Genomic DNA, 19,577 nt, shown 5'->3' with positions numbered 1-19,577 from the left:
ATTTTTGAATGCCTGAACAGTGTCTTAACTTCTGTTTACTGCCTAGTTACTTAAAAGTTCAGAATTTTTTATTGAAAGGGATCTTTGAAGCCATATAAGCCAGTCTTCCTCATGGTCTACAGTTGTGCTATGCAATGTGGCAGGCAAATGTCATGAGGCAGATGAAATGTGGTATGTCCAAACTGAGATGTGCTGTAAATGTAATACACACACTGAATTTTGAACACCTAGTACGTAATAAATGTAAAGATATCCCATTGATCATTTTTCTATATTGATTATATGTCGAAATAAAAAGTATTTGGGATATATTAGGTTAAACAGAATATATAATTAAAATTAATTTATCTTACTCCTTTTTTTTTGAAGTGGTCACTAGACAATTTAACATCATATATGCAGCTCACACTATATTCCTATTGGACAATGCTGATCTGTGGCTTCCCTAACAAATTGAAATGCAGACTTTCCTTGAACATGCAGCTCATTACCCCTCTAGGCTGCCCCATCCATTATTAGGCTGTTCTAAGTGTTAAAAATTATTGTCTGTAGATCCAAGATCCATCACCCTGAAACTTCCAACTATTGGCACTAGTTTTGCCTCCTGAGTAGGACAGAGTATTTCCTCCTCATTCATATCCAGCTTTTCTGGTTTGTTACTGGAAGATGACCATACAGCATATCTTTCACTATCTTATCTCATAGGACATCACAGACATTTTGACTGGTGCTTTGCTGACAGGATCCCTTATTTGCATTAGCAACTGTTGCAGATTTATTAGCTATAATCTTTTTATGTTGAATGCAAAACCTGGCTCCATGCCCTTCTTGTAAAGCTATAGGCAAGGTATAGATTTCTGTTTGGAACCTAGAAAGCTCTCTCTACCCCCATAAGGTGTGACCTGGAGAGAAGTTAAGGTCATCCAGCAGGGATGTTTTCTCATGCCTGTAGTTTATTCTTGAGAAATGGACATGGACTTCAAGCTGAGAAGAGGACAGTTGTCAAAAAGAAATGGCAGTTCTGAGTCCATTTTTGGCAAACAAGAGTCTCTTCCTGTATAACCTGCTCCAACCCAGGCTTTATGAAGGCAGACTGGTTGTAACTCTGGATGAAATAGCTTCTTTGTCATTAGTATCCTTAAAGAAGTACACAGAAATGCAATGTCCTTTTTAAATTCAAAAATAAAATAAGTAGAACGCTGCAAAATGCTACTTAAGTATGTAATGAAGATGTCAAGTTTCAGGTTCTTGATGCTTGCTTTTATGATCAAATAGAATTCACATCTTTCGGGACACTTGGTGGCTCAGTGGTTGAGCATCTGCCTTCAGCTCTGGGCGTGATCCTGGGATCCGGGATCGAGTCTGCATTGGGCCCCTTGCAGGGAGCCTGCTTTTCCCTCTGCTTATATCTCTGCCTCTCTCTGTGTGTCTCTCATGAATAAATAAATAAATAATCTTAAAAAAAATTCACATCTTTCAAGTTAGGGTCATAGTTTAAAATACTTATCATCTGTGGTTCTAACATAGTCATTGCAAAGTTGTGGGCATCCATGATAAGTCTTTTTAATTAGTATTCCTTACATTTCAGAATACTGACATTCTTGAAAACAAAAACTTATCTGCCCAAAACTTTTCATTTCATATAATTTCAATGTAGATTTCATCACTATCCTCTAAATCCACATTTTAACCTAGTGATCAGATGGAATTTTTTTCTTGTCTAGGGAAAGCTTTTTATTGCAAATAAATTTCCTAAAGGAGAAGTTAAGCAAGACAAGTTCATGCCAGGCACTAATTAAAGCATCCAGGTTTTGTAGACACAATAATATACCCTGATTATCCAGACAAGTAACTTAGGAAGTAATAAATTGAGGGGCAATGAATCTAATTCAATATATCAATTGGTGCTAACGCATTTCAGTGCCCTTTCAACATCCATATTTGTCCTGTTTCAGTTCATATCAACATCCATCCTGTCTACATAATGTCCAAAGCATTCAGTTGATTCAATTCATTCAATTCAGTTAATTCAATATGAAAAAAAAATTCACCAACAAATTGACAAGTTAATTTTTCTAAAAGAGTTGATCCAAACAGTCTCAGCCTAAGATTTTAGAAAGATAATCTTAAAAAGCCAGAGCTTTGATCTTATCTCATTTTTCCTTCAATAAGTCATTGTACTGCTTCTTCTCACTTAAAAGATAGTCTTCTTTAATATTATGTAGTTTCTCTTTTCTCCCAGTGCAGTGAGCCTTCTCTATGCCATCAAATCCAAAATTTCTAAAATCTCATTGTCCATAGCCTAATATGTTGAAAGAGTTAAGATGATTCTTCTAAGCAGTTTAGAGATTCAGTCATCCTCTGAAAATCTTCCTAAATTTGTACCTTTCCAGCCTCCCACCACAGAATAATCTCTGAGGTCCCCAATGACTTTATGCGATGGATCCTAAGGTGACCCTCAATTACTTTCTCCTTTTAGTATTTATGCCCTTAAATGATTGCCTTTCCTCGAGTGTGGGCAGTGCCTGGGACTTGTTTCTAACCAACAGAATATGGCTAGATGATATGTACATCTCATGATACCTTACATTATATGGCAAAGTAATGAGATGTCACCCCCTTGATTGTTTTATGTTATATAAAAGTGGGAGGCTGCATGTGTGCAGGATAGAGTCAAGCAGGCACAAAGGTCTCCAAACATCACTGGCTGACTGAGTGATTGCACACATATCAAAGAAAGACCTAAAGGGCATGGAAGTAGATAAAATCCAGGGCAGATCTGAAAATTGCCTAAATGTTTAGTGTACTCTGTAACCCACACATAGATGCATCAGTAGAGGGTAGAAGATTTGCTAGTATTAGATGTTGAAGCAAACCTCTTATCAATCATTGATCAACTACTAGGCTTTGCAAACATAGTAATGAGCTCTAGGATCCCTGGATAAAAAATATATAATAGGCTTTTTTTTTTTTAACTAAGCAGAGAAGACTTTAGCAATCACATACCAAGTTACATACCAACAAGATTAGACCCAGACAAGTTAGTTTAAAATAAAACAAAATAAACTAACAACCGACAGGGGATAAAATGTAGAATCTAGATTTGCTATAATGTATTATCTAAAATGTCCGATTTTCAACAATAACAAGAATGAGACATGCAAAGAAACAGGAAAGTGTGTCCCAAGCCTCATGGGGAGAAGAGTCAATAGGAATGTCTGTAAGTGGGCTCATATATTACATTAGCAGACAAATATTTCAAAGCGCTAATTATAAAAATGTTCAAAATTAAAGGAAATCCTGTTGAAATTATAGAATGAAAATATTATGGCAATAAATCAACAATAGGAAGTCTCAACAAAGAAATAGAAATTATGAAAAGAAACAAATGGATATTAATAATCAAAAGTTACAGTAGCTGAAATTAAAAATTCACTAAATAGGTTCAATTCCAACAGTAGAAGAAAGAATCATTAAACTTGAAGAAAGAGAAATAGAAATCATCCGATCTAATGAACAGAGGGGGAAAAGTTGATGAGGAGAATTAACCTCTGAGATCTGGAGACAACATAATATAAACATAATTGGGATCCTAGAAAGATAGATGAGAGAAAGAGTGACAAGAAAAATTTTTTCTGAAGAAATAATAATACATAGCTTTTCAAATTTGATGAAAAAATAAATACAGATCCAAGAAGTTGAATGAATCCTGAAGTAGGATAAACTAAACATACGGAGATCGACACCTACATGCATCATAGCCAAACTGTTAATAATCAAAGACAAAGTCTGGAAAGTAGTAAAAGAAAAACAACGCATCACATACAAAGAAATAATGATAAAAATTAACAGCTGACTTCTCATTAGAAGCGGTGAAGACCAGAAGACAATGAAATGATGAATTTAAAGTGCCAAAAATAAAAAATGGTCAACCAAAAATTCTATTTTCAACAAAATAAAAGTGAAAATATATTCCCAGATAAACAAAGACTGACAAAATTTGTTGGTAATAGACTTGTTTTAAAAGAAATACTAAAGAAAAACTTTCAGGCTGAGAGAAGACACCAGAATGTAAATCGAATTAAAAGGAAGAAATGAAGAGCACCAGAAATGATATATAATTGGGTAAGTATAAAAAATGGCCAGAGTGTATTTCCTCTCTTCTTCTCACAATATGTTTAAAAAATGAAAAAGTCTATAAAACAATAATAGCACTGTACTGTTAGGTTTCTAATATATATACATGTAATACATAACAATAGCAGAAAATAGGAAAAGGAAGACTATATTGGAGCAAAGTTTCTATAGTTTACCAGAATTAAGCCAATATTATCCTGAAGATTAATTAGACTATGGTAAATACTGATTGCACATTGTATTGTTTTTTTTTTTTTTTTAGATTTTATTTATTTATTCATGAGAGACAGAGAGAGAGAGAGAGAGAGGCGGAGACAGGCAGAGGGAGAAGCAGGCTCCATGCAGCGAGCCCGATGCAGGACTCCATCCCGGACCCCGAGATCACACCCTGAGCCAAAGGCAGACACTCAACCACAGAGCCACCCAGGCATCCCTGTAATGCTTTTTTAAAAACAAAATTACAGGGCATCCCGGAGATACAGCGGTTTAGCACCGCCTTCGGCCCAGGGTGTGGTCCTGGAGACCCGGGATCGAGTCCCACATCGGGCTCCCTGCATGGAGCCTGCGTCTCCCTCTGCCTGTGTCTCTGCCTCTCTCTTTCTCTCTATGTCTCTCATGAATAAATAGATAAAATCTAAAAATAAATAAATAAAAACAAAATTACTTTTAAAATACAGTAAAAAGTCAATAGAGAAATTTAGATGATACAATAAGAATAAACAAAATATTTGTTTAATACAAAAGAAAGTCCTAAGGAGGAAAGAAATAAACAAAAATACATGAAACATACAGAAAAGAAATGGAAAAATTACAGATGTAAATCCAAGCATGAGGATAATTTTAATAAATGTGAGTGTCAGAGAAAAGGCACAGATTGTCAGGATAGATTTTTTATTAAAAGAGTAACATTCAGCGGTAGCCCAGTGGCTCAGCAGTTTAGCACCGCCTTCAGCCCAGGACATGATCCTGGAGACCCGGGATCGAGTCCCACATCAGGTTCCCTGCATGGAGCCTGCTTCTCCCTCTGCTTGTGTCTCTGCCTCTCTTTCTCTGTGTCTGTCATGAATAAATAAATAAAATCTTAATAAAAAAAAAAAGGAACATTCAACTGTATGCTGTGTACAAAGGACACATTTCAGATTAAAAGACTTAGTTGAAAGTAATAAAATAGAAAAAGATAGTCCATCCAGATGGAAATAGTAATAGAACTATAACTAATATCAGAAAAAACAGACTTTAAGAAAAGAGATATAATTATAGATGAGAGGATTTATAATGATAAAAGAATCATACATCAAGAAAATATATACACACCTAACTACAGAACCCAAAGACATATGCAAAAACCAAAGAATTGAAAGGATACATAGAAAATTTACAAATTGTATATTTCAATATCCTACTCAGAAATAATCATTAAGTAAATGGAAAATCAGCAAAGATCTGGACACCTGCACAGCACTAACAACCAACTTGACCTAACCGACATTTATAGAACACTTTACTTAACAACAGAATACACATTCTTTTTAACAGCACATGGAACATTCTTCAAGGTAGACCATATGCTAGGCCATAAAACAAGTCTCAATAAATTTAAAAGAATTGAAGGTATTCAGAGTATGTTCTCTGACCATAAGAAAATTGAACTGAATGGAAACAAAAACAACACAATAAAATTTATGGAACACAGCCAACAGTAGAGAGAAATTTATATCTATAACTGAGCACATCAGAAATGATTAATATTTTCAAATAATCTTAATGATCAACTTAGGATAGAAAAGGAAGAGCAAACTAGCCCAAACAAACAAAAACAAGGCAATGACAAAGATCAAAGTGTAAATAATAAAGTAAAAATAGAAAAATAATAAAGCAAATCAAAATAACCAGAGGTTGGCACTTTCATAGATCTATAAAACTGATGAACTTTAAGCCAGATTGACCAGGAAAAAAATAAAAGAAGGCATCAATGACCAAAATAAGAGATGAAAAAAGGGACATCCTTATTGACCTAATAGAAAGTAAAAGGATTGTAAGAGAATACCATGAACAACTTCATGGAAACAACTTAGATAACTTACATAAAATGGACAATTACCAAAACTGACTCAAGGAGAGTTTATAAAACCTGAATAGGCCAACCACAAGGAAATAAAGAAGATGAATTAGTAATAAAAATTGCCCAAAGGCGTCTGGGTGGCTCATTTGATTAAGCATCCAACTCTTGATTTCAGCTCAGGTCATGATCTCAGGGTTATAAAATGGAGCCGCTCCCCTCCATTGTGGGGCATGGAGCCTGCTTAAGATTCTCTCTCTTCCTCTCTCTCTGCCCCTCCACCTCCTCTGTCCCTTCATCCCTCTAAAAAAAAATGAGAAAAAGAACATATTTCCCAAAAAAGGAGGTTTGAAACCCAGATAGCTTCATTGGTGAATTCTGTCAAATATTTCAAAAATATATAATAGCAATCTTTCACAAACTTTTTCAGAAAATAGAACAGGGAGGAACACCTCTCAACTCCTTATATTAGTCTACTCTTAAGAGACCAAAACCACACAGAAGCATCACAAGAAAATTACAAACTAAGATCTTATGTAGACACATAAACCTTTCATCAGAGACTGGCATACTAATCTAGCGAATATAAAAAATATTATTTTTAAATGAAAACCACAATGAGATAATCACTTTGCACCTACTAATATGGTTATAATAAAAAAGATAGGCAATAACAAACATTAGTGAAGATGTAGAAAAATTGGAACCCTCATACACTGCTCTAGGGATGCAAAATGTATAGCTGCTTTGGAAAATAGTCTAATAGTTCCTCATAAGATTAAATATAGAGTTTCCATATTAACCAACAATTTCCCTCCTAGGTATATACACAAGAAAAATGAAAACATTCATCCACACAAATGTTCATAGCAGTCTTATTTATAATAACCAAAAAAATAGAAGCAACCATAATATCTATCCAGAATATGAAGTACTGGTAGATGCTACAATATGGATTAAACTAAAAAATATTATGCTAAGTTATAGAAGCCAGTCACAAAAGACCACATTATTATATGATTCCATTTACAAGAAATATCCGTAATAGGCAAATCTATAGAGACATAAAGTAGATTAGTGGTCACCTGAGGCTGGTGGAGGAGGAAGAAGGGGAAGAATGTGAGGTGACTATTAATGGGTATGAGTTTCTTTTAGGAATCATGTGAATGTCCTGAAATTAGATTATACTCACAGTTGCACAGCTATGTGAATATAATAAAATTCACTGAATTGTACACTTTAAATGGGTGAATTGTATGCTATGTGAATTCTATCTCACTAAAGGCATTTATTTTACAAAAGTATCATACACTATAACCAAGAAGGGTGGGTTATCCCAGAAATGCAAGGTTAGTTAACATCTAAAATTCTAGTCTTTTCTTGTTTTTTTCTGCTATAATTAATAGTGCAGTGAATAGAGATATTACCATCTTTTTAGAGCACTTTTAAGAGACAATACATCTATTTTTGAATTTAAAATCAAGCAGGAAAATACAAAAACCAACATTAAAATTAAATTAAGCAGGAAAAAGGTTTAGGAGACAAATGAAAATCAGGGTACGAGCTTTATTCCTTATAAATCCAATTGCAAAGCATGGCTTTTTTTTGCTAGGCAACCAAATGAGCTTTCTAATCTCTACCTCCCAAGTTAGGCAGCCTCACGGGTGGATAACTAGGAGCCAGTCCTTAAATAAGTGTAGAGAGGAGACAATGTATTCTTCTTGCAGGCAGGCTGTCTCTCTCAACCCCAACTCCAAGCCGCCCCACCCCCTCACCCCTGCCAGAGACAAAACAGCTGAATTGAGATGCTCCCAAAATCACTAGAGAAACTTTAGTCTCTTCAAATGTATACACAGGGAATAGAGATAGATGCTATGGAGTCAAGTACTTTTGCAGAACTGCTTACATTAGACATGAAAATCATAAGTAAAACTTCATTATTATAAATAAATGTTTTTTGAATGAATAAATGAAGAACAATCACATTTAACAGTATAGTACTGAAATTGTTTTTTATCCCACTTTTAAGTACCCTCCATTTTTGTTTTTGGGAGATCGTCAGCTAGGATGTAATTAGAATTTTGCAGTAAGACCCTGGCCTGTCCTGATACTCCCAGGAGATTGCCACCTGCTTCCCAGGACAAGTGGTATCAAATAAAATCAGAGAGGCCAAGTGCTGCTTTACTAGGCACATACTCATATAGAAGAATGCACATTGAATTACTCATTTACAGATACATAGTCTTGGCTTCTGGATCCTATGAGAATCAATTCAATCCTCATCACATCAGCTTTTCATCTGTGGTGGAGAGACACCTACTTGGACTGAAATTCTAGTACTACGATATTCTGGGTAAACATTGAAGTTCTTCTACTCCTCCGTCTATAAAGTAAAGATAGTAATGGTGTCTTTTTTATTGAATTATTGCAAGGCTTGGAGATTATACATGTGAGGAGCTAATATGCACAGTGTTTGGCACATATTATGCATTCAATAAATTTTAGCTGGTAATGATGCCACAAACACCAGCATGCTCATAAAAATAAATTAGCTCAAGTGTCAAAAGATATATAGAACTCGTATGAGAAAAGTGTCATATAAATAGCAGGCATTACATGTAATATTATTGTACATAGATCATCAAAGGCACTGTCTCATACTGAAAACAAAGACATAAGTAGCCATAATGATTTTAAGCAAGATTTTTCTGTTAGTAAAGAAATCATTTTTATATCTGGATATTAGCAGAGTAATGTTTATCCCAGGACTTATGGGGATAGCTGACATATTTAACCTTGTTAACAGAGAATGCTTGGAAAAATTACAAAAACATCTACCGAGGGTCTATCATCGGTGATCCAGGGAACAGTAACAGAAGGGCACCAAAAAAGAGAATTGGTTGTGTAATTGCATTCTGTCAAACAGCTAGATAAGCAGCCAGCAGTTTTGCATTAGAATGCATTTGGTTATCCCACTTACAATGGGCTGGTAATCCTATAAATATTTATTGCTGAACTAAAGAAAGCAGCATAAGCTTTTACCCTTTGAAAAAGGTCTGTAACCTGCACAGTGCCAGTGAAGTATGAAACCCTGATGATTTGGTTACTTCTTAATATGTCCGAGGCTAGACTGAGCTTGGCACATGTGAACACAGTGGATGCAGTTGTTGGAGGCCGGCTCCTGGGGGGGCAATTGTGAGCATATGCTTCAGTGGGTGAGCTGTCAAACCCGCAGCTGCTCTCTACTCTGATCTGAAACAGAACAATACGGAATTTATGGATTAACAGATTTAACCTTGAATGGTTGGGAATAAGGATCAATTCTTTCTGAATAGACTAAATACAAGAATAAAAGAAGAAAGAACGCGGGTGGGGGTAGGGGGAAACACGCTTTCCTTGAGTTGATTCTGTATCTGTGTGTTACATAACGTTATTCTTCTACTGTGGCTTGGAAAAAATAAACTGATCCTTTCTTCAAAAGGTATGGTATCACTTAAGTAATAAATCTATCCCATTTCCAGTTCTGTATGCTGTATGTGTCAAATAACGGAAAATAAAAATATATCACTTATCGTTTTGCAGATCTTTTCATATCCTGTCTACTCCCTAAAAGATTTAGGCAGCAAATAATAAAAGCCCCAAAATAAAAAGACCAAAACAGCTATTGCTATAACAAAGAAAAGAATCAAAAATAAGAGAGGAAAGTAGAGAAAGAGATCAAAATCTACTGGCTGAGAAAATCTACAGTCAATAAGTGGGATGCTTAATTGTAAACTTTCTTTGTAACTAGAACAAAAGGGAAACCTCAATAAATAAATAAATAAAAATACCATCTTCTTATTTTAAAAAGTCACAAATCTATAATGACAAAGCTGATACTTAATTATGAACTTTGCAGCCAGAACAAAGAGGAAAACAATGAATAAATACTGTCATCTTCTTTTTTTGAAAAAGTTATGATACCTTCTCAAAACTGCACATCAAGACACCACTTGTTTCTCTTGCTGCTTTGGTGTAATAATGAACACCATTATTACATTTTTACATTATTACATTATTACATTAGAGTCACTTGGGTGGCCCAGTAGCTTAAGTGTCTGACTTTGGTCCAGGTCATGATCTCAGGGTCCTTGGATTGAGTCCCACCTTGAGTTATCAGGGAGTTCACTTCTCCTTCTACTCCTCCCCTTGTTCATATCCTCTCTCTCTCTCTCTCTCTCTCTCTCTCTCTCTCTCAAATAAATAAATACATAAATAAATAAATAAATAAATAAATAAATAAATAAAATCTTTAAAAATAATGAGTACAAGTAGGCAGTGAGCAATGGGTTCATTGTCTCCAGGGTGTGTGTGTGTGTGTGTGTGTGTGTGTGTGTCTAGTACATGGACATTTCTATTGACAGTTGAAGGGGAAGCTCAAGGGCTACTTATGAATTTAAAGATTCACGTTTTTAATGCAGGTATTCTAAAATGAAAATAATATTATTCCCTCTTAAACATCTGCCATGTGTCTGACACCTGTCTGACCATACAAAGAGAACAAGACAGACATGGTCCTGCTCTTATTATGCTTACAAGCTATTAAGAAAGAAATGCTTTTGAACAAGTAATTGCAAGTCTGATAATGTTACCCAAAATTATGAGTATCTACTTCTCTTGTCACTTATAGCAAGGAGATTTTACTGTCCCTGGTTAACCAGAGCCATTATCTCTGCCTGAGTGTGTGGTGGTCAGAGTGCCTAGGTTTGAATCCTACACAATTATTAGCTTACATTACCAATAATTAGGTCTACAATCTCAGCCAAATTACTTAGCCTCCGTATGCTCTTGGTTCCTCATCTTTATAGTGGAGATAATAGTAGTGCCTACTATTATGCAATTACATAATTATGCTATTGAGAAGATTAAATGGGGCATCTTTTCCTGGAGTCACATAGTTCCAAGACCATGATAGCAAAAGCTGAAAGGTCTCTTGAGGCCCAACCTTGGAGTTCCTCAAACCTCACTTCTGCAGCATTCTGTTGGTCAAAGTGAGTCACGAAACCCATCTAGATCCAAGGGATAGGGAAATTGATTCCACTTCTTAATGAGAGGAACTGCAAAATATGGTTACTATTTTTGCAGTCTTCCACATGGCAGGGTGGGTATGAAAAGACCACTTAGAGTATAAGATGAATAGATCTTAATGTTTGTTTGGATGTAGGGAAGAAAGAAGAAAGGAATCAATCAGACAGCAAATTTTCTGTCCTAAGCAACTAGGTGGATAATTTTGCAAATCACTTGGTACTGAATTGAGAATCAATCCACAATTTAAACCAAAATTTTAAATTGTGTTATTATGTAGGGTTTTTCAAACATACTAACCAACAACTTAGGTTGTTTTGAGAATCTTAATCCTCCATGTTACTTAAATATTGTTGAATTTGCTTTGACTCTATACCTCAAGGGCTAGAAAAAAAATTATTTGGTGTGAACACTGGCATATTATGTGTACTCAGTCCCTTAGAATGAGCTCTACAGATACCCTGGTTTATTCCAATTATTTTGTTGTTGTTGTTTCTGAGCAAAACATGAATGTCTAACTTATCAATAGATAAACGAAGCTATATCCAAAGGAATAATTCTTGGTATTCTCCATATATCCCCAGTTCCCTAGCAATTGCAGTGGAAATTGTGACTTCTTCCTTTAATGGAGTATTCCCAAGAGTATAAACGGCCATTCTTCATGTGTGTGAATTAGCTCACTCTAAGTCAGTGTTCTATTTTTCACTCATACAATGATAGTCATGAGAAAACCACTGTCTCTATTCAGAACACAAATTGCAGAAAAATTAACAGCATTATCTTACCAAAAGGCTTTGAAAACAAATATCATTCAGTTTATCGGCCTAGGTATGTAAAAATTTGGTGGCTTTACTGTAAATATTTGTATTTATCTCTCATTCTTTTTCCTTCTCTGTCTCTATAGCCACTGCCTGAATGATTCCTTAACTGGTCTTCCTGCATATAGTTTCGACCTTTGGGCTATTCTCCACATGTTTCTAAAATGCAAGTCTATTAACTTCTCTCCTTAAAAAAATTTCATGTCTCTACTTTAAACCAGAGAGTTCATTCCAAACCAGTATTTTCAGTAGATTTCAGAATAAATTAACAGGTTAATTTAAATTATTTTCAAACTCCCAATGGAAGAAGGATACACTTACAAGGAAATTGAGTTGTTATTCCAAAAGTCAGACTATAAATTTTCTTGCTTATAATTGAAGTAGCATGTTTAATAATTATTTTAGTGGAAATATTAGATCTAAGTATATCTAATACCTAAAATATTGGCATTTCGTTCTTTTTCCAAGATTATTTCATTCTACATGTAAATGGTGGAGGATAATACATGTGATATTACCACATGATGAGTGCCTTCTGATTTTTGAATTTTTGAATTGTTTGGAATCATATTCCAAAATTCCACATCTTAGATTATTTAAAATCACACATTTACCAAGTATTGGATTGTGTTAGAGACAGAAAGAAAAAAAGGTAGTCCTTGCTCCAAAGGACCTCATGGCCCTTGACATGGCCTTTAAGACAGACTTTTAACAGGTACGAGTAGTGTAGTATAGTACTTGCTAACAAATTTAAAGTACCAGGTGTGAAGGAAGAGTAGAATGAAAAGATATCTATTGAATCTAGTCAAATCAAGGAAACTTTCACAAGTGAGTTAGCATTTAAAATGTGTATTGTAGGGGAAAGGAGGGAAAATGAGTGAGAAAAATTAGAGAGGGTGACAAAACATGAGACTCCTAACTCTGGGAAACGATCAAGGGGTAGTGGAAGGGGAGGAGAGTGGGGGGATGGGGTGACTGAGTGGCAGGCACTGAGGGGGGCACTTGACGGGATGAGCACTGGGTGTTATACTAAATGATGGCAAATCGAACTTCCATAAAATACACACACACACACACACACACACACACACACACACACACTGGAATATTTCTGAGCCCTAAAAAAGAATAAAATCTTGCCATTTGTAACAACACGGGTAGAGCTAGAGGGTATAAAGCTAAGTGAAATAAGAGAATAACAAATACCATATGATTTCATTCATATGTGGAATTTAAGGAACAAAACAAACAAAAAAGAGACAAACATAAAAACAGACTCTTAAATAAAAAGAAAAAACTGATACTTGCCACAGAGGGAAGGTGGGAGAGGAGTGGATGAAAGAAGTGAAGGGGATAAAGAGTACACTAATCTTGATGGGCTCTGAGTAATGTGTAGAATTGTTGTATCACTACATTGTATGCCTGAAACTAGTATAACACTGACTTGTAATTATACTTGAATTTAAAAAAAAAAAGATGAAAAGTGTTCTATAGGTAAAAAAAAAAAAAAAGGCTAGGAAATAGCATTCCAGTCAGAGGGAATACCATAAACAATTTTATGGAGACATGAAAAGCATGGTTCAGAGAAGCAAAATGTCTTGGTAAAACCTAAGATTCAATAGGAAAATATGTGGACAGTGAAAGAGTAAAAGTGCCCAGCCCCCTTCTCCACACAGGCCCAGGATGGTCTGCATAAAACACAATGTTGAGTTGAACCACATGAAATTGACATTTTACAGATCAAGAGTCAAATATTAGAATTTCAGAGATTCAAACTTCTAACACTCCTCTGTGGAGCTTTGAGCTTGGCATTTTGAAGTGAGTTTGTCTAACCGACATGTTTTCTCATGAGTAAAGGAGGCCCACTTAGTGTTTTTCAGGTAAAGGATGATTTACTGGGGGAAGCAAGAACAGCTCTCCCAGGAGTCCAAGAACAAGAACTAGACTCAACTGAGCATCATGGAAACTGAACAGAAATAAACCCCCCTCTGCCCTCACCATCGCATGGCTGCTCTTTATGTTGATTCCTTCCCCTTCTCCTTCTCTCTGGATTGATTTCCTTGGTGTACTTGTAGTTTCAGCATCTTCATGCCTTCAGCTTGTGACAGAGAGGGCACCCCGGCCTTCCTTCAAATCATAACTGTTTGGCCTCAGCTTCCTCCTTCAACTGATAATGTGCATGTGTTTTAAAATTCTGAGAGGATGAATATCATTGGCCTAGCTCATCTTCTGGTGCTGGGCTGTAGGTCACAGGCCAGTTATCAACCAGCTGTCTCTTTTTAAGTCCACTGCCCTCTCCAGGTCAATTATCTGTGACCAAAGGAAGTACATGCTGCTCAGCAGAAGGAAGTGTGGGTAGGGATACTTACCCTAGAGGACGATGTGGCAGGCAGGCCTAGCCAGCCCAGCAGTACTGCTCACGTCCCCCAGCGAGGTTGGGGTGAGAACCCCGGACTCAGTTCCTGAGGTCCAGGAGGACCTACTCTCTTAACATTTTGCTGAATATCTAAGAATGCACCCTCAATATGATTACCCAGAATATCCATTTCATTCTTGAGATTTCAAGGTTAAATTATTCCTGGCATTGCTAGAATTTGAGCCCAAGGGAGGGGGGAAAATCACTAATTAAGAAGCAATAGCATGATGCCTTATTAACTAAATCCTTTTGAGTGTGTAAGCAATCATTGACAGTCATCAGCTTTTACACCTACCCAGATTAGACATACTTGAATCTCTGGCTTTCTAGTTTTTAGGTTAAAAAGCCTTTCCAACAATGCCAGTAGCTACTAAGAAAACAAGTGGGCTGCAGTGCTGGCAACCACTTTGCTCCCTTCTCATCATCCTTTATGTCTTTTTTTGCCACCATTAGTAGCCTTCACACACGTAGCATGTTATTTCTCCACAGGAAGTAAGGTGGCTTGACTAGCAATAAATGGCCTCCTAATGAGGTGATTATTTTTAACATGTGTAGATTCAAGTCTGGCTCCAATAAATATCAAATAGAGCATGAGACAAATATCATAGAAAATTCCTTTTTCACTTCCTATGTGGTATATAAGTACAAGAAAAATCCATTCAACTGTCACTAATAAATGCTTTAATAAATAAAATGCCATCATGCAAAAACAGAGCTCAGTAAAGATACTTAGAAAATAGTCCTCAATTCCGAAGCTACTCTTGAGAAAATCTGTAGCCCTCCTCCCCCACAAAACCTATCTACGATACTGTTCTTAAATCTGTTAAGGTGTTTGTTGAGGTGAGGAGTTGGGAAGGGAAATTGAAAGGTGGCAAGCAGGGAAACTGAAGGTTTTTAATATTCACCTTTGTTTCTTTCCTTTTCATGCCCTACATTTTTATTTATTTGGAGGAGGGTTGCCAGTGCTGGGAGACTTCCTGATAAGTTGCCTGCATCTCTAAGGTACTGTATATAATTTGTCTCCCAGCATTAAAGAGGAATCCAACTGGGGGGAAACACAGGGCAGTTTCCCAAGACAGGAAGAGCAGGGGGAGAGATGAAGAAAACCAGTGTGACCGCCCGAACACTCAGCAGGAACCTATAGTCTCACTGTCTGTTGGTCCTGCTGCTTCTTTCACTATTTTTCCTTCTTGCGAATTATTTAATTATGCACCCAGCCACCCCCTTCAGGGCACTGAATTTGTACTTTCTATGTGTATATCATGGTGCAGATGACCAGAACTGACCTCAAGACCAGTTATATCAAAATTCCTGGAGAGCAAGGTCCAGGAATTTGCATATTTAGAAATGTTATTTATTTCATTTTTTTAAACTTTTTTTTAGAGAGCGAGCATGCTCACAAGTTGGGGGGGTTGTGGAGGGGCCAAAGGAGAGAGAGAATCTTAAGCAGGCTCCCTGCCCAATGGGGAGCCCAAGGCAGGGCTGGATTCCACAACCCTGAGATCCTGACATGAGTTGGAATCAAGAGTCAGAGGCTTAACCATCTGAGCCACCTAGGCACCCCAGGAGTTTGTATATTTAACAAACTCTAAAGTTGACTCTGATTCTCAGAACTGGGTGAGCCCCACTTATGTAGGGGCTACACATATGTGTAACCTGGGTTCCTATCACCAAGAAGGTCTTGCTCTTCCTTGTCAGATATTCAAATCACATTCCCATTCTTTCCCCACCTCATAAGAGTACAGCCAAACATGGGGCACCTGGGTGGCTCAGTGGTTGAGCATCTGCCCCCAGCTCAGGTCATGACCCCAGAGTCCTGCATCAGGCTCCCTCTGCCTGTGTCTCTGCCTCTCTGTGTCTCTCATGAATAAATAAATAAAATCTTTTAAAAAAAGAGTACAAGCAAACACAACAATACTTCTAAGGTTTGTTGCTGACATTTATAATTGAAATAAATGCTAAAATTCCATTCGAGTTTGGTGAAAAGGAAGAAGTAATGTTTTCCCTCCTAGCTCATGGGCCCCTGAGCTCCAACCACACACCTCTTGGGTATTTGTGGACCTTATGTGGAAAAGTCTTATAAACCGAGATTCTAAAGCAGTGTTATGTAGTGGAAAAGGCACCTATCCATTTTAGAATTAGATGATCTTAAGTTTGGATTTCTGTGCCAGAATTTACTAGCTATTGAACCTTCAGCTAAAAGTCCTTAGCTTCTCCAAGTTTTAGGGTTTTTTTTTTTAACTCTAAAATGCAGTTAAAAGGAAATTAATAACTTACTAATGCTTCATGTTCACAAATTTAATTAGATAATGTAGATAGTAGCTTGGAACATTGTAAGTGTTCCAAAAGAATGTTCAGTGTATATTTGTCACTCCACCCCATGTTAATATGTCACCTAAAATATCCTTAGGCACAGAAAATCAATATTGTATGAATGCACTTAAGTGCACAAGCAAATGCTGCTTCTGGTTGAATTATCTTTTATTAATTGCATTCTTAAATTTATGTATAAATTTACATGCATATATAATTATGTAGACATATATAATATACACCTGTGTGTGTGTGCATGTGTGTGTTTACAAAATGACCTAACCTTGACAACACTTATGATCCCTTATAAATCCATCAAATACTCAGATCAAAGACCCTTTCAAAAGTGTATTGGCTTGGATAACAGCATGTCTTTAATTCTCCACCTTCAGTTTGAGGCTCAGCAAGTTAGATGTGATGGGTGATTTTAAAGTTCACCGTGGATGACGCATACTGCCCTTAGGCTCTGCAAAATGAACAAGGCTGCCCAGCTGACTAGATGATTATGCTGTGCAAATATGTGCAAATATGCATATGATGCTCAGCACTTACCTGAGTGCCGACAGCCAACGTAAATTCCACACAAGTAAGCCAATGATGTCTAAATGCATCCAGAGATCTGGACTTGCAGAATATTTTCTCTTACTACTTAAATCTCAAGGGAGCAGCCAAGCTAGGGGACCCCTGTCCCAGCCTATCTTGTACTAGGCAGAGTGACAAGTATATTCAAGTTACTGAGCACTGTGTCATTGAATTTAATAAAAAGGAAGCATCATTTTTATGATGAGAGAAAACCATTTTTTATTTCACACTTGTACACACACACACACACACACACACACACACACTGAACCCAATGAGAATTTAAAGCCATTGGGCTGGAGAGGCTGTCATTCTGAAAGCAGGCCATTAGCACTTCAGTGTGACTTTGCCCTGATGCACTGGTCCTCCAGGTAAGGAAGCGTTTATAAGGTCACCTGGGGTTGTTTAAGGAGAGCATGGAGTGCTCTCCAGTGCCGTTTGTTTAGAGACTGAAAGTGCCGTTGTGATGTAGCAGGACTTGGATGAAAATATCTACTGCCTTCTGTTCCATATTTTCACTGGACTCGCTCTTTAATTTATTCTCTGGAAAAGGCAGAACATTTTGCTTCAGAGAAGGATCCCTCTTCGAGAAGTTTAGTGCTCTTTTTCCCATAGGTTTTTATTTTTCTTTATCAGAAATCACTCTCATAGCTAAGTAATAGCACAGCAACGGGATTTCCCAGGCTCTGAAACTTAAATACATGAGTCCTCTCGTCCACCCGAAGTTCAGGAACATGACAGTTTACAAATAACAAATGGTGACAGTCAATGGAATAGACATTGGTCCTAGGTTAATTTAGTAACAAGTACTTTTAAGAAATTTGGAGACGTTAATTAGACCAGTTATTCTTTCAAAATCTGGGAATCGTGATCAATTATTAAAAAATAAAATCAGCCTTGGGAAAAAAATGGTCATCCTTGATCTCAGACTCATAGCCTCCAGAGCTATGAGACAATGAATTTTCTGTTGTTTAAGTTGTTCCATGTGGTCCTCTATTTTAGCATCCCTAGACAGCTGATACACTTAACAATTGAGAATGCAGAAGTAGGAAGAGTCTCAAAATCGTTGAAAGGAGACATTAAGAAGTATCTACCAGATGGAGTGGCCCAACCACTAATTGCAATGCAAGAACTGAGCTTTAATGCATTGGAAGAGATGACAGGACCCTGGCCTAGGGTTCGAGGCAGGTGACCAGATGAGGACTCAGGAAGAAGACCAAGGTAGCTGCCAAAAGAGGCTGGACATCCAGTCATACACAAGTGCTTGGTTAGCAGAATTGCTTCAAGGTTGGAATTAGGGCTGCTTAAAGGTTCCTCTCCTCAAGTTAAATTGATTTGGGGACCAGGAATGGAACAGAACTGCATGTGGGGATTTAGGGGAGTGGATGTGGTAAAAAGGAAGACTGTAAAAATTGGAAACTGGTGGACCCAGAAGAATATAAATCTACTTGGGGCATACTTCCTGCTTAACGTGAAATTGGCTCCTATCGTACACATAACTAGATTATTATTATTTGGTATATACCAGTAACTAATTTTGACAATTATGCATCTACATGTGTGATGGAGTTTTTGTGATGTCCTCTGCGAGGCCATGTTTGTGCTTGAAATCTCTAGGACTATGGAGTAAGACCAAACTTCGCTGAGCAAAGACTAAGCTCCACCACTTCCCTCCTGTGATGGAATTTTATTTTAGTATCAAATTTGACTATAAAATCTCAGGTCTGTTCCTAAAAGGATTCCCAGTATTCTGACCTGAAAATCATGACATAGATCAAAAGACATGCATCGCTAGGCCTTCCAGGGATTTTCCCCACCGTCAATTCACTATGGAGGATTTCAGGAAAGCTGTCCTATCTTTCAGAGATCACCAGACCAATATCTTGCTTATTTCCAGTTGTCTACATCAGACCAAGCAGAAGTTGCACTGAGGAGCTAATGCCCGGCCTCTGAAGGATGGAAGGAATGGTGCAGAATGGAGGATAGTTGACAAGTGAATGGTATACTGATTACCCTAACCAAAATCATCACTGGAACTTTCCCCAAATCACATATTGTGCTTTCACTATTCTATATAAACTAGTATTTTGTTTATTAAACTTTTTTATAACAAAGGGTAGATTTTTTTTTGGTTAACTTGAACACACATGCCCTTGTGAACAGATATAATTTATAGATTTTTTTATTA

At 36.8% G+C, this 19,577-nt stretch overlaps 1 protein-coding gene across 4 annotated transcripts in view; it reads left to right on the top strand.

Moving 5' to 3' along the window:
• The window catches only part of NKAIN3 (sodium/potassium transporting ATPase interacting 3), a 605,524-nt gene that overhangs the window by 470,043 nt on the left and 115,904 nt on the right, over positions 1–19,577 (top strand). The window contains exon 5 of one of the 4 annotated variants that reach the window (XM_041769526.1): positions 19,287–19,411. The exons of the other annotated variants lie outside the window; for them this stretch is intronic. Coding sequence (XP_041625460.1) covers positions 19,287–19,328 — 42 coding nt within the window. The 3' untranslated portion in view covers positions 19,329–19,411. Of the gene's footprint in view, positions 1–19,286; positions 19,412–19,577 lie in introns of those variants that run through there. 4 annotated transcript variants of the gene reach the window in all.

This window comes from Vulpes lagopus, chromosome 9 (genome assembly GCF_018345385.1).
Source record: "Vulpes lagopus strain Blue_001 chromosome 9, ASM1834538v1, whole genome shotgun sequence".
Classification (NCBI taxonomy): domain Eukaryota; kingdom Metazoa; phylum Chordata; class Mammalia; order Carnivora; family Canidae; genus Vulpes; species Vulpes lagopus.
Note: the sequence above shows the minus strand (reverse complement) of the source record. Positions and strands in the feature narration are given on the sequence as shown.